The 25,918-nt window shown below is 38.8% G+C and overlaps 1 protein-coding gene across 4 annotated transcripts in view; it reads right to left on the bottom strand.

Moving 5' to 3' along the window:
* The window catches only part of tenm3 (teneurin transmembrane protein 3), a 230,546-nt gene that overhangs the window by 189,354 nt on the left and 15,274 nt on the right, over nt 1–25,918 (bottom strand). For all 4 annotated transcript variants that reach the window (XM_040145299.1, XM_040145300.1, XM_040145301.1 and 1 more), the window contains exon 2: nt 2,821–3,006. In XM_040145299.1, coding sequence (XP_040001233.1) covers nt 2,821–3,006 — 186 coding nt within the window. The remainder of the gene's footprint in view (nt 1–2,820; nt 3,007–25,918) is intronic.

Raw genomic sequence — 25,918 nt, 5'->3', positions numbered from 1 at the left:
ATTAACGCCACACATGGCTGTGCCTTCCACAATCAGCCACTGACTTTTGACCAGGCAGGTAACTAAAGCAAGTACTGTGCTGTTTGATCCCGACAACTGTTCCTTCCCTCTGCCATTAGCAAGGTTCACAGAAACCTCATTTTTTATGCACTATAATGAAAAATAGAGCACATGGACTCAAACAAAATGTTTCCTTCCTCCCTAAATTCCAAAGATTTGCTAAGTAAACAATGTCCTCTGTCAGCAATACAATTTGGCTGTATATCACTGTCAAAATAGTTTGTATGGGTATCTCTCTGGCTTTAATATTCCGCGGCTTCTACTCTGAAACCCATTTTCAACGTAGGACAGTAAGACAGACTTTCAGATATTGCCTTTATAGACTGAAAAAGTACTGTTTCCCACTTCCTCTGATGCTTCATAAAGCACTTGGTCGTCCCAGTAAACAGCCATTAAAAATTTGCTTTCTGAGGGAAGAAAAAAAAGAAAAGCCTAGATTCTCTCACCTATTCTCACATTCTATGCTTTTTTTCTCCATGGTCAGCTGCTTCTTCCGGTAAACAAGGAGTTTCAAAGAGTGTGTGTGTGTGTGTGTGTGTGTGTCTTTATGTGCAAGAAAATATCAGCTAAAGGCCTCTTGTTTACTTTGCTTCAGTGCTTAACTTCCCACAAAATCAGTGGTGCAAAAAAAGTACTGAAGGAAAGGATACAGAGTGATACGAGTGAATAAAAAAAAAAAGAAAGAAAAAAAAAGTCTGAAAAGTGCAGGAAGTGGTGAGAGTGATATTTTAGATGTTTGGCTGAACATTGGTTGGTTAGGTCAGACTGGGACTACTTTAGGGAAAGAGGACCACACACGTATCCACAAACACACACACATGCACAACCTTTCAGCCATTTCAAGACCCTATTTCAGAGCTGTTTCGGATTATGTTTAGAAGGCAATGTATATATGAGGAGACGTCTGTCTGTCTATCTATTTCCATCACTCCATGCAACTATCCTTCTTTTTCTCATTTGCCTTCCTTCCAAATCTCCTCCCTTTTTATTTCTCCCTTTCATGCCCCCTCTCCTGATTTAGTCTGACTCTAATTGTGGTTGTCTTAGTTCCTTTCTTCAGACCATCAAGGTCTGTTTCCTATCAAACTCCTAACTATAAGGAGACTGATCCAGGGACATTGGCAAGCCAACGCAACTCGGCATCTGGTGCTTGTCAACCTCCACAGGCAAACGGGTCTCAGATCAGCATTCTGATTTGAACCAAACTCAGCCCCTGTGGCCCCAGTGTTTCAAACATCCAGACTAAGGTTTAATCCTCAACTTGCAGCCTAACATTTGCCATGTGGAGAGCCACCAAAAGCAGGCCTGATGGCAACTAGAGCAGATCCTGAATATGCCAAATTCTAGTCAAATAAGTTCTTATGGTTGGACTGTGATCAAAAATAGCAGCTGTCTAAGCTTGGTGTTTCCACTGTTGAAATCACAATGGAAAATATAGCCTGCACACTGAAGAAAGTTAGAGTTAGTTTGCTAGAAAAGCTGTCACGGAAGGTCCCATATGGATGCAGACCAAGCTAAAACAAATGAATGAATTTCATTGTAGTATTGAAAAGTTTGAAATGATGCCTACCTCAATGCTAAGAAAGACGATCACAACAAAACTATTTGCTAAATATTAATGCAATGAAATTAATAAAAAAATTAAAAAATACATATATATCCATAAACATTTTTAAATGCGTTCAATTAGGCCTTGCAACATGGTCTTTGCCCTCTGTCCCTTGTCAAATTGATTCAATACTTGTCTGAATAATGATTTGTTCAGTCAAACTGGCTGGGTCTTTGTGTTACGCAGTGGATAGAAGAAACTGTCATAACCCTCCTGAGTGCATTCAACAGAACTTAGAGGAATATAATAGTTTCACTTAGACCAGCTTTGAGAACAACCAACAAAGCTTTAATGTGAAAGCATGGCTGTAAAAGACCCCTGATTATGACTCCTACAGCCAAAATATATCAATTTTAGTAGCTGTTTTGAATTTCAAAATGTTCCGCTTTTAAAATGTTGCTTTTTCCAGACCCATTTTCTGTACAAACTGTGTGTTAGATACAGAAAATCTAACAAGAAAATAGCCATCATAGTTATATTTACATCTTTTATTTTACAGATTGCTGTCCTTCCCTTGGACTCCCAAACCTAATTAGTTTCTTTGTGCTAATATCTATCAGTTGTTCTCTAAGAGTAGATCAAGTTTGAGGGTTTTGATTGTTAAGATACAGTGGCAGATATGAAAGGAAGGGAAGTTTGGAAAGAAAACAAACAAAAAAGAAAGGATGGGAGAAGCCGTGACAGAGATTGAGGACAGCGTCAGATTCCCACTAAGGTCGTCTGATCTATTGAGGACCATCACTGGCAGCACATTGGAAGTCATCAGAATTTCAAGCCTCCATACTGTGCTGCTCAGTAAGTGTGATGAGCAATCTCAACATTTATCATAAGGAAGCAACATGAAAAACAGCTTCAGCTCACATGGTGGAGTCTGCAATATACAACAGTCAGAAAGGAAGTGAGGGACGCTGAAAAGTAAAATGGAGGTGGGGATGAATTCAGTTGCCCTTAATGATTATGTCTGTCTTACAACCAGTGTTCATTATCTTTACATTTTACACTAAAATTTTTTCAATACGAATGTCAGAGCAGATTATTAATAAAATGAAATTATCAACCGAATTAATCAATCAAATTCCAGTTCAGGTTATAAAAGCAAATGAAATAACTTCTACAAAAGGTTGCGAATGAAGCAAATAATGTTCCTTTACCATGTGTTACAGGTGAGTACAATCGGGCTGCATACTCCACTTCCTCTTCTTCTGCCTCCTGCTCCTCTTCCTCTGAGTCTGGCTCAGCCGTGTGGCCTAACAACAGGTTGTCATGTGGACTGCTTGATTGTGGATGTGATTGGTCAATGACAGATGATGGACAGGAGGGGGGGGGCAGGGGAGAACCTATAAAAGAATAATTTCAAAAAAGGAAAACAAAGGAGTGATGAATTTAAAGAATGAATGAAAATAGCGCCAACAAAAGCAACCAAAACCTTAAAAAGAAAATGATAGAGCAGTGAAGGATGGTGATGTTTGCCGATGGTGTAAAATTTGTGAGACTGATAAAGTTACAGCAAGTTAGGGAACAATTCCTGGTTTGGACATGCAGAATAGAGTCACATTGCACAGTCACAGAGCATCGTCACTCTGAGCTGCTGCCATACACCTCCTTCCTCCATCCTCCCTGTCCCTCCACATCCCGCTCCCATCTTTTCCAATTCATTCTACAGCCCTACAAATCCTAATAGGAAATTCCACAATGAATCTTCACTACCACTGACTTGTGATTGATAGAGAACTTGGCCCAAGGTGTTGAAATGTGTGAGGTGTCAGTCTTAGCATCAGGTAGAGGTTGTGTGAGTCCAGACTTACAAGCAGAATGTGCAAAAGCATTTGTGTATTGATGTGGCAACCTTGGCATTTAGTGACTTCTGAATGCTAAGTGGCCCTTTTTTCTGTTTCTGCATGTGCATATTTGTGTCTACGAGTCTTTGTGTGTGTTTGCCCCAACTTGTATCTCCATAAAAATGTGCTGGCACAAATAATATAATTAGTTGTTGAAAAGCAAAGGAGGGAAAAAAAAATGCATTTGATTAACAGCACTCGTCATGGTGGCTGACTTTACAGATAAAAATGTGTTATGTCTCTTTCTAAATCTCTTGATCTCTCACGTTTCCAGGGAAGGAGAGAGTCACCTGGTCGAGGACACCACACGCTCTTTATCTATTGCTTTCACAGGCATGAGTAGAGAAATACACATAGTCACGAACAGAGCCATTCTTGTCCCCTCCAGCCATCTACTGTATATCCCATCCTGATATTCCTTTGGGGTTTTGCAGTTTCAGGCTAAAATTACAGTACAGCAGCTCAATGCAAACAGATGAAAATAACAGGACACAAGTCTCTGTTTAATTTTTTACTAGAATGCCTTTTGGCTTGTTTCTTTCACTGGGATAGAAAATCCCATGGATGTGGCATTTTCTATCACATACCCAACCCCCACTATCTCCCCAGAGTAATGTTGTGGTTGGAAAAAAAAAGAAAAAATAGAAAATGTCCAGCGGCTTTTGCTGGGGAAACAGGACCAGCACAGGATTAATGCTACTTGTGGGCAATATTAAATAGCAGATACGGTCCACTAACTTAACTACATAATTTGTGCAGAACTGGCCTACACTGGTTGTCAGTAGGAGGCCCTTCACTTGGACTGACCCTCCTGAGACATCTTAATCAGTTTACAAACATGTGTGCCTGAATTTGTTTTACTGTTATTAACATTATTGAAACACTTGCTTTCCTTGTAGGATTTTTTGTTCCATGATAGTCAAAAGATGGCTTTGAGAGGCTTTTTCACCTCGACAAGAATTAAATTCTGTAACAATGTATGTATGTAACAATGAGTAGTGCATCATTATGTTACATGGCTAAATTCAATTTAATATTAGATTTTAGAAATGCCTTCTGTGAAATATTAGCAAGCAGCAGCTTCTGTCCAAAAAAATCAGCATTTCCAATCCAAAAAAACCTAATATTTCTACAAATTGCTAGATGTTTCAAACCATGTAAGATAACTGTTCAGAATTATATCCTCCTGGTTTGACAATGATAGCTTGTTAGCCTCACCAATGCTTTGACAATGATGCTATCATCATTGTCATCTACTGGCAACTCATTACCTCTCTCCATCTTTCTTGAAACATTCAACAACTTTTCTCCCCTTATTTCTTATTCTATTCCTATATATATATATATACTTGTGAGAGAGACAAGAAGAAGAAAACTATAAGAAGAAAAATGATTACATTAAAGGGATTATGAGTCTTAGACTAAATGGATTACTATGTACTACACAATATTCAAAAACAAAACAAAAATAAGCTTCTGCCAGCCAGGGGTTCCCACACTGAGGAGCAACATATTTAGTAATTCAAGGTCTCAGCCAGGGTAAAGTCTCAACTGACTCCAAGTAAAAAGAAACTGGGATATTGCTTTTTATATAATCACACAGTACATGAAACAATTGATGCAGTGTGTATGTCTTCCTGTCTTCCTGTCTCCCTGTGTGTGTGTTTGTGTGTGTGTGTGTGTGTGTGTGTGTGTGTGTGACTGATGGGTAATAAAACCATTCTTTGCTGATTTGTTCCTACAGAGAGTGTGGTGTTTGTTGTGCCAAAGGGTTTGGATACAGATCCAAGTCTAGTCTACTCTCAGTAGTCCAAATCAGCCAATACTGCCTGAAGGACAGACACACACACACACACACACACACACACACACACACACACACACACACACACACACACACACACACACAGGCAGTGAAAACACACACGTAAACACCGAATATTAAACACACACAATATAATACACAAGAAAGTGAAAAAACAGGATGAGAATGTATAAGAAATAATCTATATAAAAATGACAAGGTAAAGAGAGTGATGAAAGTGACATAGTGCCATTCACACTTTGTTCTTTTTTTCTGACCCATACTTTCCCCCAAAATCCACCTGCATTGTTTTAGAATTTGGGAAAAATGGGTTAACACCCTCTGTGTTTGCCTAGTGTCTTGGTCTCTGTAAAAGATGCCCTTGTAGAATGCAATGTTAGTAGGATTACAGGGATAGGCTAGAGAGGGAGAGAGTGACAGACTGAAAGATTCCTTTAAGGCATTATTGAAACTCCCAAACCTTGCCTACTTCAACTCATGGAACTCTGCATGTTTATATATATGTGTGTATGTGTGTGTGTGTGTGTGTGTCATAGTGAATTGGTCAAGAGTAGACATTGTAGTTGTCAAAAGGTGCGACGCAGCTGTCCAGTTTGTCCCATGTGTCCACGGTGTGAGGTTCAGCTATGATCGCCTGGGAGCTTGTTGTTCTGGCTCAAGACAACATTCTTTTAAGAGTCTGATCAATAGATCAAAAATAACTTGCAATGAAATACTCAGTCTGTCAAATAGCTAGGTGCCTCTTGGCATCTTCCTACAGTGCCTGAGGGAACAAGGTAATGCTGCGATCACATGACGAGGGAAAAGCCGGCAGAACGAAACCTGGTGCTTCAAAGACTTGGAATTGTTTTAGTGTCTGAAATGAAGCCACCAAGACTCAAGAAATGAAATGATTTGGACGCTTTGTTGCTCCCGATCAGTATTTTTTTACACTCATCACCCATTGGTGTATGCGTGTGTGTTTTTGTTTGTGTGTGTGTTTGTGTCCGTATGTCTTACTGAATTTAATGGGTTTTGTCTTGTTGTCTGGTTTGCTTAGTGCTGTTCTGTCACTGTGTGAAAATTTTAATTGTGTCCTACCAGGGTACTGCAGATGAAAACTTGCATTAGCCTAACTCTGGTACATTGAATCAAATGGTAAGATTTACGTTTAATATTTTACATATACCCTTACAAATAAATAAATAAAAAATTAAAAAAAAATTAGCTATCATACATTTCTAGTTCATTTTGAAAGGCAAGACAAACACATTGTCTTCTAGGAATTGCAAACAACAAATCATATATAAGTAGAAGTAATTAGAAATTAATAATTTGAAATGAATTTGGTGATTAGTCAAATGAAACCTGAGGTGCGCACTGCAGTATTTTCTCATAAGGATTCTGTGCATGTAGTGTTACACTGGAGGGGTAATGTATACTCCCCATACCCAACCAAAGGCCTGCATCCCTCTTTCTTCCCACCTTTCTCTACTCTACTTCAGATACTGCCTGAGAGAGGGAGGATGAAAAAGGAAGAGGAGGCCAGGGGCTAGAAATGACAGGCTAGAATAAGAGATAAAAAAGGAGGGTCACAAAAGAAATGATGAAAAAAAAAGACAAGGAGGGCAAGGAGAGACCAAATGCAGAGGAGAGAGTGGTGGAGAGTAGAGGGGTTAAGGAGGCTTCCTCTGAAGGATACACGTAGTATGAACAGTGTTTGTAAACATGTGTTGGGTGTCTTAAATACAGGTTAGTGTTGACAACAAAACTTCCCTGTGGTCTCTCTGTTGTTTTTGAAGAGAGTGCTAGAGACATCTATTTTATAGAAACAGGACATATTTGGGGTTAGGCATTGGATCAAGAGCCCCCCCTGTCTACTTTAGCGATGATTGGTTTATGTTGGCTCAATGGAAAAATCTTCTGAGCTTTTTAACCCAGTAGCCTTGTCACGCAAAACAAGTGCAACCTCAGCTCTGACCCAGCTGTGGAAGAGGGAGCTAGTGTGTGTGTGTATTTTTATGTTTTGAACACATGGCTCCTCCAATGCCTCCTCATTTTTCATCCCTGCTTGGCTTGCTTTTGGCAGACACACTTACACAGATCTGTTTGCTATGGTGTCCTGAAGTAGCTCCCTCTGCACTCTCTCTCACTGTTTTCTTGGCCTCTCTCTCCAGTCATTTTCTCTAATTTTTATCTTTTCTCCAGTTTTCCTGTGAACCCTCATTCACACCGGTCTCCCCCAGCTGTGCAGCACAGTAGGCGTGTTCTACTTTGCTTCATAAACTCTCCCTGGATAAATCAATAAGAGCAAAGTTTATATTTAATGCAAATTATCACAAGCTAAAGTTACTAAATCTTGACAGTAACTGCTTTTTAAATTTTCCATGGCCAAATAGAGGACAAAAGAACTAGAAGAAGTCGTTCAAAGTTAGGATGCAATATTCTACAAAACACTGATACAGACATTGCACAAATTTAGGTTTTTCCCTATTCTGTGGCAACACAGCATCTGTACAGGAGTAATAGAAATGATAATCAATTGCTGTGACGCAGCAGTCACTTAACTGCCTGCTCAGTTTTCTGAAAGAAATTCATCAGAAGTCATTTTCTGGACAGTATTGGGGCAATACAGTTTTGTAGAAAAAAATACTCTACACAGGCTGGAGTCTTATCCCTATAACATCAAATTAATTTTGTAGAGGAAGTAACAAAATTATTATTTTTCTGATCAAATAAGAGGCTAATAAAGATGAAATTTATTGAACGCAGACAACACATCAACTGATAGCCAAACAAGAAGCTGTCACTTTAATGAAAACTTAATAACTTAATAAACTTGGTAAATTGCTCAGACCTTTGTCTACCTTTGAGTTTGAGCACTACAACTGTATTCCCAGTCACAACCATTTATTAATCTGAGATTCATAACACTTGAGTGTCAAGTCAATGACAGCCCTTAAGCGAGTGACAGCTGCAGGAGTTTACATTTACATCAGCCAGCAGGGCAAAGTGATTGACACTTAGCACTAAGAACCGTTTGTTGGTTCATTAACATTTAGTTTTGTTAAATACAATACACATTTAATTTAAAGATTTTATTTATATGATTGACGCGCAAACACACACACACACACACACACACAAACACACACACACACACACACACACACACACACACACACACACACACACACACACACACACACACACACACACACACATACACACACACACACACACACAAACAGGGTACTTCTTGCATACATAGTATTGACATGGCCACCCATCAGTTAGCTATTGGTATTTTGTTGGTTGATGTCATTTCCCAGCACAGAAGAAATGAAGAAAACAATATTCCAATGTTTTGATCATAAAGAGTGAAGCAGAGATTATGTCTAAGGGGCTGCAATCAAAAGACAGAATATCTCCAGATGCAATGCTTGTCTCAAATGGTTTGGCTATGTTTACATACTCAATACCTTCTGTTGCATATTGTGCCCACAGCAAATATCTGGCTTAATAAGCCATATGTCTGATTGGGAAACTTTCCATCGACTCCTTATACTCACATTTACCAGAGAGCGTTCTATAGGTGTGGACCGTTGCAAAACACATTATGTGATGCACCGTGAGTCCGAACAAGTAATAAATCACTACAATACCCCCATGTGGTTAACTTCTGCAGTTGCCAGGGGAAATGTGGAAAGACTGTGGAGAAGCTCAACTAAATCAAAAAAAAAAGAAAAAGAAATTATGATTTGGTAAAAATGTATATATCCACATATTTGTGTTTAGGCAGAAAAAAAACATACAATTGACAAATTAGTGTGAGACTTATCCAATATATGTTCACAATAACCAATTAATTACTAGCTACAAATGGCAGACTGCACAAGACGCCCCTCCAACCAATGTAAGTCAGTTGTAACACCTGAACACCATCTGCTCGAGAGTGTGTGAAAACTAGGTGTAAAAGAGCAGATCAGTTGCTGTGCTGTAAAAAAAATCAAAAAGCATGTCATGATATGAACTATTTGAGTGCCACATTGGCCTCAGATTTACCTTCATTATTTTAAAGATGCACAGTTTTCAAATGCAGCACAGTGACATCAGTTAACTGCCACAGCTCCATATACCTGTTGCTGTTAGCAGAAATATCTGGATTTAATTATTTTGATTCATCTGACGATACCGCGGGTTATTGGATAACAACAGTAAGTGTGTTCTACAAATACACCTCCCACAGTTATATTCATAGTCACAAATATCGATAATTTTGAGGCAGTAAACACGTCTTGGGCAGCGACTATATCAGAAATGCAACATAACAAGAGCACTGGTGTAAGTCTACAGAAAAAAAAAAGAAAAAAAAAACTTTGGGATGAGAGTATTCATTACCTCATGTTTTAATAAAAAACTCTAAAGAAGACAGTCAACATGCTAATACTGAACTCACTGACCTTGTCTTCCACATGACAACCAGTAAATTCATGCATTTTTATTCTGGTGTGGGTGTATAATCTGAATCTCTTGCAGGAAAGGTGGGTACCAGCAGAGTCTCAATCAGTAATGAAAAATAGGGTCGTTTTTTTAGGGGAGAAGATTCGCAGAAAACATGGCCTGGAGCTACTTTACAGAATCAAAGGGTTCTCTGAGTCATAGTGGTTATATAAAGAACTACTGTCCCTATTGAAGAATCTATTTGTAGCTGCTCAGTATATTCAGGACCTCTCATATTGTGAAAAGGGAAGTCCGATTCTGTTCAATATGCCATCAATCTCATAAAAATATTTTCACTTTAACATAAAAGGCAGTTTATATTGTGTAATAAAGTTTAACATGCCTTTCTGATGGGGTGACCAACTCTGTCATGTTAACCAACATCACTTGGGTGTGGGAGGATGTGTATGTCTGTATGGAGTTAATTGTCACTGTCCTGCTAAACAGACTTTGGCCAAATTTGTGTGTGAGTGTAGCAAACCATATAGATTAAGCATACTGATAGATATATAAACCACACAGCTATTAGATGAGGGCTCCACGCTCCCTCATCCTCCTGCTTCCAGCTCTATACAATATACACACACATACACAAAAACATACTCTCCCACAATTTCAATTCAGGCCACACACAGACAATTAACTGTTCACACATACTGTAAATCCTTTCCATCATATACACACACACATTCCTACACAAACATGCACACAGCAATGGCTAGGACTTTGGTTAAGTGATGAGGAAAAGAAAATGAGTACAACTGCAGAAAGACTCTTTACCTTTCTTCCTTTCTTCCTTTCCTGCGTGTCAGTTTTGTTTTGTTAGTATCCCCCTAAAAATCTTCTGGACACAGATGTATAGAAGGAAAAATGAAAAAGAACAAGAAACTCAAACTTAAATTGGCTAGAGTTGGTCACTTTCACTCTCCCACCTCCATTATTTCTGTCTGTCTTTTTCATGAGTCTGTGAGATCATGTCAGCTTTTTTTTTATTTTAATGACAAAAAGGCACCTGCTAAAGCCCCTGGTCACACACCCTCAGAAATTGAATCTTGATATGCATGTGAGTGTAGAGAGAACGAGACAGTTTTATTGTTAGCTGTGATTTGATTTTAAGTTTGTTTTCATTTCAGCACTGCTGCGATTGGTTTAACACTGACCAACTGAGCCAAGCAATGATGTTCAGATCATATCAAAAAGGAGCAGTGCCAGAATGGCTAAACAAAAAGTGGTGACTGTGATTCATGGGATCTGGAAACTAGACTAATCCAGGCCGTGGTGTTTTTCATTACAGGTGTTACATTACCAGTGTGAAGAGCAAAGGAAATATAGAGCAATCTTAATATTTATGACATACTCAGGTGTATAATCAACTGTTTGCACACGCATTTGTGCACGCACACTCACACTCACGTACACACACACTCTCTCTCTCTCCCACACACACACACACACACACACACACACACACACACACACACACACACACACACACACACACACACAAACACACATACAACCACAGATGAACACAAAACACATGCATACACAAGGTGTACCCTGTCCCCTGCCATGAGATTTTTTCTGCTAATGTGTCCTTTAGAAGAATGATTTGTGCGTGTCTGTGTGGTATAAATTAGGTGACACCGCAACAGAGAGCAATATGTTACCCTTTCTTTCAACAGCCACACTGTCTGCCTCCTCAGAGGGAGTAAAGCAGCCTGCCAACCAAATCTCCTAATTTCCCATAGATGAAGGCAGGAATGGGAATGTCGAAGGTGTGCATCTTCCCCTTGTACCAGTTGTTGAGTTCTTTAATTCATCTTTCGCCAATGGTAAGTTTTTAGACACATTTTATTCTTTTGTGGGGTATTTCGGTTGATAGCTGCCCATACACTGATTCAGTTTTACTATTAAGATATAGAGTTGTGAAGTAGGAGGAGTTACTTCGGGCATCCAGGGTTCCAGAGGTAAAAGTCCTGTTCATTTTCCTGCATAGACAACAATGTTAGATGACTGACAGTTGGGGCCCTTCCAAAGCTTAAATGTACATACAATTTTCCTGATTTAATCATCAGTTCAAAAACACGGGCAACTGTGTTAGAAAATATCTGTATATATAAAAAAGTCAAAGGTACAAGATTGTGTACATAAAAATTTAAGGTGGTAAGTCAACTTCGACTCCCAAGGTGTATTTCAGTAAGAAACTTGCAATCAAAGAAAAGCAATCTAAGGTTTACACTTTGTAGAAATGTGAAAATACATGTAGAAGTTAAAATGTGTTCACTTTTGGAATATGGGTCAAATTTGGATGAATTTGCCAATATTGGTGCTGAGTTTTGTTTCGCTACCGCTCAGATTCAGGCCTCTGATAGGCTTCTTCACCATCACAATGGCAAATGAAGCTCATGGGTATATCTTAAATACAAATTGGCGAGAAGTATAAAAAACAAGAATTCTCAGAAAGTTCAAACAATTAAAATGATCATCAAAAATGTTTTTTAAACTTTCACAACTCTATTTCAGTTCAGTTAAATGGAGTTTGGAAACAGTACATATTTCCAAGTCGTACACAATAAACAATCAAAGAGTGAGAACTTGCTAGAGTGGCCATTGCACTGGTGTCCAACATCAGCTATCACTTACTCCCTTGGGCATGGATAGATTAATGAACACGTCTACCGGGCACAGGCCCAAGTGGCCTGAGAGATCAGGCAACCCCTGGGCCAGAGCCTTTGTATGAAGTGACTGTTTATTTCTTATTTGAAAGTCATATAGCTCAGCTGAAAGACACATAATGACAACAAAGAGATGCAACATGATCCCAAAACCGAAAAGGACCAAAAAGAGATGCAGAACTATCAAAAAGTACACAAGATGACCAAAAAGAGACATAAAATGACCACAAAGACACGCAAAAGTGATATAAAGAGACAAAAAACAAGACACCAACAACCAAAAAAAAAAAAACAACCACAAAGCCACGCAAAAAGAAAAAGAGACACAAAAGGAGAGCAAAGAGAGGTACAATGACCAAGAAGAGACACAAAAGGAGTGCAAAGAGAGGCAAAAAAAAACAAAAAGAGATGCCAGTGAGTAAGGGCCACAATCACAAACATACCCCATGTTCGCAGATTAGTTGGCTCTATTTTTGGCTCTGTTCATACCTGGTATTAACATGCATCTTGGTTGATCCAATCTAAAGTGGACAGCTCTACGTACGGGTGTGAATGGACCCAAGAAACAATTGAGGACGCATTGAGATCTGATCGCTGAAACCAATACACACATCAGATTTGTACATTTTGGAGCTTTTCTTTGCTCTGATGCTGGTTTGTTGTAACATCTGTGAAAAACCACAAAGGGGGTCTACCTCTAACCGGAAGGTCGGTATATCGATCCCTGGCTCCTCCAGTCCGCATGTTGAAGTGTCCTTGGGCAAGATACTGAACCCCAAATTGCTCCGATGTAAAAGAGCGGTATATAAGTGCAGTCCATTTACCATTACACTCCTTTAAAGTCTGTGAGCTCTACTGTATCTTCATTTTTTTTTTTTAATTTAATGATATTCAAAATGTTGTTTCTAATTATGGTTAATTTAGAGGCTTTGACTGTTTTTGGAACAATGTGACTCTTTACGGTACTGCTAAAGTGGTATTGTGGAGTGATGAAGATATTCATTATACAAATTTTAGCCAACTGGACTGGACTATTTGTGGACTCATCACATCACCCACTTCTGACTATAAGCACAACATCACTTCTTTGTAAGAAAGTGCTTGATAGTTGATAATGTGTCCATATAATTACTTCCTAAACAAAGTAATTATAAGAATTACAGAGTAGTAAAGTCTAATAGTCAAAGTAAAAAAATCTGAGAAATCCTGCACTTGCCCTTTTGCGTCATGTTTTTTCTCTTTCATACAAGTGTGTATCAATCTACAGTGTGAGCAGCCAACAGGGCATGAAGCATCAGAAAGGCCAGGAGATGGCTGCTTCATGCCACCTTTGGAGGGGTTAGGTGTATGTGTACCTGTGTCTGTGTGTATTAATTTCTCTGTGCTTTTATGCATGTGTGTAAATGCTACAAAAGGAGCGATCCCTATCACACAATGGTGTCTGCTGAAAACACAGTAACAAACCAGGTCACACATACACAAGATGGCATGTATATACACACTTTGACACTTCCTCTGTGTGTCTTGAGTGACTGCTTTGCTTTTGTTTGAAGGCTAACAGTGACCTCCAGGTTGAGTTGAGTCTCTCTCTATAAATCTGTGTGTGTGTGTGTGTGTGTGTGTGTGTGTGTGTGTGTGTGTGTGTGTGTGTGTGTGTGTGTGTGTGTGTGTGTGTGTGTGTGTAATGTGCTGTCCTCACAAGAACTTCAAGCATCTTCTCGGGTACTGGTCTACCTCTCTTTTCATACAAGTGCTAGTGGGAGTGGAATAAAAAAAGCTACTGTGTAAAGTGTATGCAGACAGTATTATTAACACAACGCTGGAACAATGACAATTGACAAAGCAGTCAACAAAATGCAGTAAACACATTCAAACCATTAGAGTTATTTTAGACAGCTTGTACACTCCCCTTGCAGTTATGAGTTGAAGATTCCCTCTTCTGTTTGGGAGAGACACCTGTTCACACTGTCAATTGATCTGAGGGTGGGAACTGAATGACTCACTTACATGACATGGACAGCAACAAGGGATGTTCTGTATGCCTCTATTTCAGTCATCCTTCACCTTATTTTCCACAAGTGGGCGACTGCATGTGTGGCGTACTCCAAAAGAACTCTACAGGCCTGAATACTTGCCCCCCTACAGTGAGGGGATCTAGATGCTCTGTTATGTTGTAGGAGGCATTTTGCTGGCATGGTTTGGGTCCATTTGTCCCCTTAGAGGAAAGGGTCACTGCAAATCAGTACAACGTTGTTCTGAGTGATCACCTTTATTCTATGATGAAACATTTCTATCCTGATGGGAATGGCCTCTTCCTCTATCCATAAGACAAGAGGGGTCACTGAATGGTTTGATGAGTATGAAAATGATGTGACCCGTGTGCTACGGCCTTTGCAGCCACGAGATCTCAACTCAATTGAACACCTATGGGAGAGTTAGAACCGACATGTTAGGCAGCGCTCTCCATCACCATCATCAAAACACCAAATGAGGGAATATCTTTTGGAACAATGGTGTTCTGAATGGAGTTCCAGAGATAGTCCTGTTTGAAATTATTATCACCCCTGAATTTTAAGTACAGAATTTAAAATATCTTAAGAAATAAGAAACACAAATGAACCAAACCAGGCAAAAAATGTACGCTCAACACAACTGTTGCCTCCGTTTTGATGAATTTAAATTAGTTCCTAAAAAAAACTAAAAAAACAATTAAACACTCACCTGTGCTTAATTTTCAGTGTTAATATGATCTGAATTAACCAATGAATGATGGTTTTACTGAATAAAAAGGCTGATTGTTTTCAGTTTCTTTTTCACAATGGCGAAGACCAGAGAGCTGTCTGAGAGAATCAGAAAGGCTATTGTAAAAAAACACAACAATTCCAAAGACTACATAGCAATCGCCAAAGATCTTGAAATCCCTGTTTCAATAGTTTGTAATGTTATCAAGAAGTTTCACGGGAATAAAACTGTTAAGATGCCTCTAGGACGTGGTGCTAAGAAGAAACTCAATGAGAGAAGTCAGCAAAGGTTGATGTGGATTGTGGAAAAAAGAACCACACAAAACATCCAAAGAGGTTCAGGCTGACCTGGATCAATCTGGAGTAGTGGTTTGAGCCTGTACCATACGCTGCACACTAAACAAAGTAGGGCTCCATGGTTGAGGGCCAAGGAGGACACCACTATTGAAAGAAAGGCACAAAAAGGCAAGACTAATGTTTGCAATAACTTCCATATTCTTTCTAGGATAATTTTCTATGGATAAATGAAACCAAGATCAAAAGTAATCAAACCTTAACATTCACTTCTATATTCTCTGCAATTTTCTCAACTCATTTACTCGCGTTGAATCACATTTCACGAGGGCAAAATCAGCAATTTGTGAATTTTCACCCTGTGGCAGGACTCTGTGTTGAGATGTTTCACTAATGAATCAGTCATTGTCAAATCACAGTCTTGGAATACATAAATGGACTCTCAAGCTATCTTTAATCATTTATTTTCTTAACACACCATATGTTTATTATATACATTTGTTAATATTTTATCATGCATATACAGTACTATTTCATACAGATTCATATCAGCCTCAATGTCAATAGTGATCTGTAATATTCTGTTTCCCCTCACTTATAAGGTACACAAAAAATGCAATGATTGTGGAGTATGTGGAAGCAAAATAAATAAAATGCAGTACTGGAATGAGAGTATGTGCTAGCTTAGTGTTTTTCCCAGCTTCTAGTGTGTGTGAAGTTGGTCTGTTCACTGACCAAATGAAATGAAATCCATCCTTCATCTGCCAATGAAAGTATTAATCTCTTAGTGTCTGTATGTCCTGCACACTATTTCACCAGCTTCCTTTCTTTCTGCCTTACCCACAGAGTGTGTGTGTGTGTGTGTGTGTGTGTGTGTGTGTGTGTGTGTGTGTGTGTGTGTGTGTAAAATATATAGTACATTCAGTGCCTGTGTGTGTGTATGTATCTACACAGCTGCATTGTATGGATGTGTATGTGTGCATGCCTGGCCTCAAGTTTGCATGTGTGTGAGTGTGAGTGTGTGTATGCAGCAGAGCAGAACAGATGGTACTATGCTGATGACCATTTGCAATAATCGTCTAACTCATAATTATTTTTATTGGATGCATGCTGCCAGAATGACACATGCCATTCAGTTTAAATATATATATAAATAAAATAATGTAGGCTAATGGTATAGTAATGTTCTGACTACATAAGAAAGGCTACTTGCATGATGTAACTAGGTGTTGTGTTGTCACACATGTCTGAAGTCACACATGCCTATTTTAATCATGGTGTCACAACATTGATGCTGAATTATTGTATTCAGCATTATATACACTTTCTTTATTCACTATATTTACACAGCTGTTGTAAATTAAACCTAGATAATCCTACTTATATTTGATGCACACTTGCATGTTTGGTATTAACCCGACAAGAGAAATCATAAGTGGAGGCTAAGTGGACATACAGAGTTTTGGTTTCTAGTCTCTGGTGTAAAACATGAATGCTGTCAAGGTTAGGGTTTCCAGCTGTTATATCCAACTGTTTGTATGTGTGTTTGTGTGTGTCTGCCTGCGTGTGTGCCTGCGTGTGTGTGTGTGTGTGTGTGTGTCTGTGTATGTTCGCATGTGTTTTAATGAGGACTTCAGAGATGAGTGGGTCCACACATAGCTATAGCACTTTTCTCTCTCTCTCTCACTCTTGCTCCTCTCTTCACCTCCACTCTTACCCATCCCCCCATTTACTTAAATCACATTCTGGTTTACTCACTCCTTCTTTTTTTGGATATTCTCGCAGCCTCTCTCTTTCTATAATCACTTCACTGCTGCACAGCACTGGAGAAAACCTGAGGAAAGTGATTTATTACAGTCACTCACTCACACACACAGGGTGATTTATTGCTGTGCAGGTAGACAGTATTTCCAGGGTAAGAGATTAGTCTAACACACGCTGAACACCAAAATATTATTACACATTTAGATGAAGAACATGGTCTCACACACACACACACACACACACACACACACACACACACACACACACACACACACACACACACACACACACACACACACACACACACTCAACATCACTGTTTTACTACATAAACTCTAGGTACATTAAACAAGTTCATACAGCAAAGTGAGTACGCAGACATTTTGAAGCTGAAAGCAAAGGGTCAGAAAACTCAGAACAGGAATGATAATGCTTTTTAAAAGCTATTTTTTAACTTAAGCTGCTATTTGTGAATATCTGACCATTTCCATTTAAAATAAAATAAAATAAATGAACTCCATATTGTGCAAATGTGCAGAAAAAATAATCACCTGAAAATAAAAACATGAATTAAATGGTAAAACAATTCTTTTTGTATACTTTCCCTTTAATGTACTGTGCAAATAAACAAACAGAAAAACATACGATATTAAGTACATCAAATTATTATTGCATATGATTTATTATTACTTTATAATTCGCTACGATGGGCTTAATTTGAAAATTAGCCCTAAAAAAGGCGGTTTAACCACCTTTGTTAAGGCTGCTGTTTAGGCCTGCCAGCTAGATAGCCCAAAGAGATACACTCCCTTCCCCAGAGCTACGTATTCCATCAGCTCTACAGATATGTATTCATAGTTACGCTCTGAAAAGGAGCACGGCCACGCAAGGCAGAACAGTGACGGACACAGAGAGCCTTTTATAACTCGCTTCTATTGTTTTCATCTAATTCTACTTGTGTCAAGATCGATTGAGTGAACTGAGTATGAAGTGATGCACCCTGGGGTCATGTAGGCAGCTAAAACCACACTATGTGTCTATCTGCAACACACACACACACACACACACACGCACACACACACACACACACACACACACACACACACACACACACACACACACACACACACACACACACACACACACACACACACACACACACACACACACACACACACAGTCGTGTCTCCATGACTTCAGAGAATGTGACACTGACTTACATTAATTTCCTTGAGATTTACTCTACCCTTTACTCTAACTACTACTTGTCTAACCATAAATTTCCACTAAACCTAACCTTACCCTGATCTTAAAACATGTCTTCACCTTAAAATGTAATGATTATGTAATGGGGGCTTGGTTTTTGTGCCTGTAAGGAAGACTCATACTGTGACTGTGTATACAGATTTAGGTCCCCACAAAATGAGTTATACCTGGACCTGGACCACACACAAACACACACACACACACACACACACACACACACACACACACACACACACACACACACACACACACACACACACACACACACACACAGCAGCTCTGGTTGTGTACATATATAGAAGTGAATAGATGAAATGCATACTGTTTTAAATAATTTTTTACAATTATTTTTAAGATAATTTGTAAGTGTTTTTGTGTGTGCTGCTGCCATGCACTCTTGTATGTGTGTATGTGTGTGTTTGTCAGACAAAGAGAATGCTCCTCATCTAGACAAATGGGTCAGCAGTTAAAATGCCAACGCGGACCCTGCTGTCATTTCACATGGAAGTCTATTGCCAGGCGTGTGTGTGTGAGTTTGTGTGTGTGTGTGTGAGTTTGTCTGTGTGTGAAGCTGTATCTACCATCCACTGCTCTACCCTCTGAGTGGTGTGTTTGTGAAGTTAAGGATTCAGACAAAAAATATGTATGTAGAAGAACAAAGCAGTTGATGGACAGATCATTTCAGTGTATAAGCATTTGAATACAGCGTTAAAAATGTGCTGTCCTCTCTCTCTGTTTCTCTTTCTTTCTCTTTACCTTCTGTTTTGGAGATACAATATATCACTTTAGACACAGTGTACATATCTGACTGGGCTTATCTTCATCATTCTCTTTAGTAGGTATGTAATTGTCAAAACACAAAGATTTCTGCCTCATTCTTTGGGGGAGACATTAAACAAAAGGATTTCTGCTATTCTCTTTAACTTTCTCTTGTTTCTCCAGTTCCTCCCCCCACAAATTCTCCTCTTCTTTCGTCTTCTCCCTCACTTTTTCTGACAGTCAACATTTCTCTTTGTCTCTGTTTGACTCTCATTCCATCTTCCCTCCCTCTCCCGTGATTTGTGCTCACTGAGGCCTGCAGGTGTACAGACATGCTTGTTAGGCTTCAATTTCAGTGCAGTATGAATTACGACAGCGTATTAGGGCCATTGTAGGGAAAAAAAATGCCGAGCCGGGGGGGGGTTCCAAGAAGAAAACTCGGGGGAAAAAAAAATACTCAGAAGATTAGTATAATACATTTACAAGAAAAAAACCCGGATATTCTGTAAGATTATGAAGTAATCATACATTTGTGAGAAAAAAAAAAATTCTTACATTAAATTCACAAATTTACGAGAAAAAATAGTGTTTTTTTTTTTTTGTCAAGGAACCATGTCATTTCACTTTGCAAGGTTACATCAATCTCATCACACCACAGATGCCACCGCTTGCTGTGTATTATGCCTGCAGTGGATGACCTAATCAAATTATACTTTGCAATCGGATTTAGCAATAAGGAAATAATCATGATTTTAGGCCAGAATCACTGTATTATCATAAGCAGCCAGACTTTGAAGAGACACTGCTTGGAATTGGACCTATTCAGAAGAAAACGACATACTGATTAACTTGAGGTGATAGATTTGTGCATCATGAACTATAACGCAATTGACAGATGCAAGGATATTGCTGGTTACATCTCTGTTGTGATGAGGTTGATCCAACTTTGCATGTTCGGACTGGGACAGAAATTCAGACCTGGACTTATCCGTTAGGACCAGCCCGGGGGGTTGGGGGGGCTCAGGTCAGGTCGTTGAAGGTTGAAACTTGGCTGTGAGTGGCCATTGAACCCAGTCCCAGGAAAGACACACGTAGCACGCTCTCACGTGCACTCCGAACGACAGGCCTACAGAAAGGGCCAGTAAGGAGACTGACAGAGATGGTAAAAACTTGGATTGTAATATGATTTTCTGAAGGCCCACTGGCCCACCGATGTGGCGGCCCACAGGGATTTGTCCTGGTAGTCCCGATGGCCAGTCCGACTATGCAACCTTGCAAAGTGAAGGCATGTGGTTCACGGCAGTGTCTCTTCAAAATCCGAATGCTTATAATAATAAGATGATTCTGGGCTAAAATCAAAAGTATTCCTTGTTGCTAAAATTGACTGCAAAGTAAAATTTGCTTAGGCCATTTGATTAGGACGTCAAACGGCAAGTGGCTGTGTCCGTGGTGTGATGAGGTTGATCCAGGTGAAAGCATCGAATGATCCTGATAATACTTCAGGATTCTTCCAATTATGAGCAACTTGGCTTACAGAGCTGACAGAGATGAACAACTGACAAAATCTTTATTTATTTTATCTTCAATTTGGGGTGAGAAAGACTACTCCAATGTAAAGGCCATGTTGGTGTTTTTTCGCTGGGTGTGTTAGAAGATAGTAGTTCAACCCTCTGTCCTACATATCCCTTATAAACTAAAAATGTGTTTTGGAATAAACCTAATTGCTGCCTTGATTATGTTCACTGGCAAAGTTTTTTTTCCGAGTTAGGAAGTGTGATGTTTATATAATCCACAGAATTTGTAGGAGAGTCACAGTGGAGGGCTGGCCGTACAAAGCGTAAGGACCTTGGCATCAGAGACATGGGTTTGCATCCTTATTATATATATATATATATATATATATATATATATATATATATAGATAGATAGATAGATAGATAGATAGATAGATATATACTTACATACGTACACACACAGACCATGACCAGCGATATTAAAGTATCAGTAGCAAAACACTGAAATCCAACATTTGAAGCTAGTAGTCCATTTAATTCTATTTCCAATTAACTGTCTCCCTTTCTGTCTTTCCTCTTCCTCTCTTTCCTCACATCTATCACTTACATTTTCTGTGACTGGCATGCAAAGACACACAGCCAGGCAAGGACACACTGACAACTTCACACTTGAGAGCACGAGCGCAAATGGCAATAATTCATTACACTCAAACCCATATTATAAAAAAAAAAAAAAAAAAACAAATGTATCCTTGCAAGGAATGGTGACTTCCTGTGTTGGCTGGCAGTGTCTAGGGAACAGAAAAATTGATTTTTATGTATGGGAGAGTGTGTGTGAGGGTGGGAGAAGACAGAAGAGGTAAATAGCTTATAGGAAATAAATAATGTTGACATCAGACAAGACTGGATGTGTACAGATGCGATTTTTTTTTGCTTCTTCTCTTCCTCTTTCCAATTCTCAATCTCTTAATTCTTGGTTTCTGTCTAAATGTTTTTAAAGCCATTTTTATTTTCACTGGCCACATTAGGGGATAGTGCTTCAACATTAATAGTATGAATACTAGCACATCTAGGGCATAATCATGACAGAGAAAAAACAGACAAGGTGTAGCTTTAGAATTGATTGAAGACTTTATTCAGGTTGCTGTGGATACTGTTAAAAAGTTTTCAGTGTGGTATCAACATGACCAGGGAGCAATGACAACACTTGACACACACGTGTCTTCACATATTATTCTGGTGCCAAGACTGATTGACCGATTGAAAGGTAAGATAACAGCAAACGTGGATACTTATGGAATGCATACAGTGTAAAACAATGGTTTTACGTTTTTAGCATCTCTGAGTGATCATCCAGCTGAAGCACACTGCAACAAAAGAGAGAGTTTTGAGCTTTGAGTGTGAGGAAATATGTCCCACTTGATTATTTCATTTCTGTGCCACTGTTATTGTACCTACAATGACTGGTGTATAACTTACACTACCAACAATAAAGCTGCACACATTCAAACAACTACATTCTTCTTCTGTCCATCACTGCCTTGCTCAAGAACAGCTGGACAGCAGTTGGTCATTAAGCAGAATCAGACCGTAACTGAATGTTTTGGCTTCTAAACCCACCACTTTGTTCCTGATATTTACTGACAACCCTGCTGATCCACATGCACGCAAAGACACACACACGCACAAACACACCGACACACACACATCCTTTAAGCATTTACTATTCAGAATATATTCAACGCACAGAGCTTTTGTTTATGCAGCAATATGCCGATTACAATACACACACACCAAAAGCTAAACCTTATTATGCACATACATAGATTTATTTACTGTCCCTCATACAGATGCACACACATATGCGCACACCACACACACATCCAAAAATGTGCACACATGCAGACATGCAGACACACACAACCACAGAGTGTACCTGAGTGGGACCTTGCTGTGATTTAGGTCACTAATCCGTTTCCACAGCAATGGCCTGCCTGCAAATCAGAGCACTTGGCTTTGTTGTCTATTCATTGGAAAATCCACACACACATCTCTGCATCTCTGGATGGGACTGGATTTAGACTCTCTCTCTCTGTCGCTCACTTTTCTCATTTGCTCTCTGCTCTCTTCTAACACTCCTTTCTTTGTATCTCTCTCTCTCTGTCTCTCTACTTGCTTTTGCTTTGTTTTTGTTTTTTTCTCACAACATGTTTCTGTGCCTCTTTGCTTACCTGTTATCATTTAAATTGAATTTGTGTGGGCATGTGTGTGTGTGCGTTTAACAGAAAAGAAGCTGTTTACAAGAATATAGAAAGATATTGTGGAGTATCAAGTAAACATGGCAAGATTTTTCAAACACATACACAAAAACACAGACATCCCAGTTCTATAGACCTGTTTCCTAAAATGGTTGGGAATCATTTTCAGTTTGTTACACACACAACTCTGATTATTGAAAAATAAATGAGTGTGCAGGTTCCATGATTTCCTCCCACGTAGGTCTGCTGAACTGAAAACCCTGTAACTACCTTTAAATAGGCTGTGAATGTATATTGGATCTTTGACTGGTGACCTGTTTATAACAGGTGTTTCTTTATAATAGCTTGCTTGCTCAGTTCACCTATTCTGTTTAAATAAAAGTAACCTTTACAACGAATCAAACAAAATCACTATTGCAGACCCTGAAAGGTTAATAGCCTCTACTTCTGGGCTATTTGATTCTTCAGTTTTTTCAGGCCATGATTCAAACACATAATTTATTGTCTTACTCTTTGATCCTGGCTCATTAAAAGTGATTAAGACTTGTGGCATGCGTGGACACAGCAGAAACAGACTTTCACATTAGTAGTTGCAGTTCATATTTTGAAAACAAGAATACAGACTCATTCTAATGCTTCCACTTTTTATTTGTCTGCATTTTGTGTGGAATTTTTTGCCCCGCAAGAATGTCTGATACCTGAAGAAAGGATGGATATGAAGGCACGTGATTCAACTCATGCACATACTCACTTGCTAATAAGCCATAATGTATTTCACACACACAGAAATGCAGATGAATACAGGTTTGCTCAAAAACATACATAGGGAATACACAAAAATCTACCTAATGTCTTCAGCAGCCTTTTTCATACTAAATACTCATATTTAATTAGTCAGTACGAGTAAGTAAAGCCATGGACCATCAAGTAAACAGTGAACACACACATGCACGCAAGCACATAATAATTTATTTATTTATTTATTTTGTCTTCTGTAACCAATTCATCAGAAGTGACAAACCAAAAAACAATGGGCACTAAATCATCTCTAAGAATTCAAGGCTGAAAGCTTTTTATGGTCCAGCTCCTTTGTGCACAAGGGGTGAAAAAATAACACGAACACCTGACAATATAATGTGAGTCAAAGGCAGGCTCTGGCCTTCAAAATGGTCAGACAGCTGAATAAACTGCAACCTGACAGCAGGTTAACCGAAACCCAACATTATTGGGTTGTATTTGTTGCAGAGCTGTTGCAGGGCACTACATTAGGTTATGCACAGCATGGTGTTTTGTGTCCAACCCCTTACAAGGCACAGAGTGGAAATTGGAGTCATTAAGTAAGAACAAGGAGCAGACTGAACATGTACACATGATGGGGTAACAAATAACTAAAAAACCATTATGCACTACGCCACAATAAACTACAAAATATGGATTTTTGATGACATACATATGTAAAAAAAAAAAAAAGTTTCTCACTTACAATCACCTCTTTACCCCTCTATTTCAAGGAAATATGTCACCATCTTTCAATTTCATTTTGATGCAACATTTAATTAATCTGGTGAATCTGCTAAACCTAATTAATGGGATTTCGTTTTGTAGCTCTACTCAGTAGTCATCATGCTTTAAAATAAATTGGAGTGTTTAATTTGATCAAGATGACACTACACATCTATAAAAGGAATGTAAAAAAATATAGTATATACATTGATGTGTCTATTGGTTACAGAGCATTAAATTCAAATTAATAATCAGTTTAAGAAAGAATTTTAGAAAGAAATCCTGTTTTTCAGTAGACCATACAACAATGAGAAGCGGATGTTAAGCCCCGAATGAGGCCTCATGCATACAGATGTCCAAACATTTACACACTTAAAAAAAGATAAAATGTAGCATTTTTAACCTAACTGGTTATCTAGACATTTTTAGACCACAAACTAAATCTAGTGGCCTCCCTGCCATGCAAAACCTAACAAAGTTAGATAGGTAGCCTGAATTCAGTCCTTCTGAATGCTTAGTTTTTTTATAACAAGCTGTAACTCTGTGGGGGTAATTAGCCTGAAGGCGGTGAGCCAGGTTTTGGGTGACAGATGGGGAATTTATGACTGTAAGACAAGGAACACACATTTCACTGTACACCTGTGGCATCTCCAGCCATTCCGGAGCCCAAGTGCAATGAAAATACACCAGTCTGACTAATTCTCGATGAATGCTTTTCTTTTAAACTCTGGGCAAAGGGAACCAATTATCTCTTATGAGGATATCAAAAAGCCTCTATCTAATGGCAACATTGAGCAAAGTTAAAAACATGGCAAAAAGTCACAATCATTATGCATTTTTAACAGGCAATAACATATGAAGGTTTTTTTTTTTTTTTAACATGTCCAAAACACAGACATGCAAACAAAACTATGAATGCCAGTGACCATTACTTTCCAAAACTATTATATATAATAGGGTTTATATGACTTCAAAAGCCCTGATTTATTATCTGGTTTGATTTCCATTTGGAGTAATGAACCACCCCGGATATCCCCTGATACACCTTGCTAGTTTGTACTAAGAGGATCTAAGTACACATGGAGTTTTCAAATTATCAGTTGATTCTTTCTTTTACCATGGCTATGCAGTCTAACAACCTGAATTCTTTACTGTTGATTTCAAAGGATCTCATCAACCCCTTACAACTTGGTTCACTAAGAAAAGTGGCTTTCCATGTGTGTCTGTGTGTGTGTGCGTGACCTGTGAAACTTTGAGTGGGCAGGGAGTTTTCCACTACATATGGAAGTCAGCTTAATTGGTTGACTTAAGCTAGCCTCAACACCAA

Source organism: Xiphias gladius, chromosome 15 (genome assembly GCF_016859285.1).
Source record: "Xiphias gladius isolate SHS-SW01 ecotype Sanya breed wild chromosome 15, ASM1685928v1, whole genome shotgun sequence".
Classification (NCBI taxonomy): domain Eukaryota; kingdom Metazoa; phylum Chordata; class Actinopteri; order Istiophoriformes; family Xiphiidae; genus Xiphias; species Xiphias gladius.
This window is presented reverse-complemented; position numbering and strand designations above follow the sequence as displayed.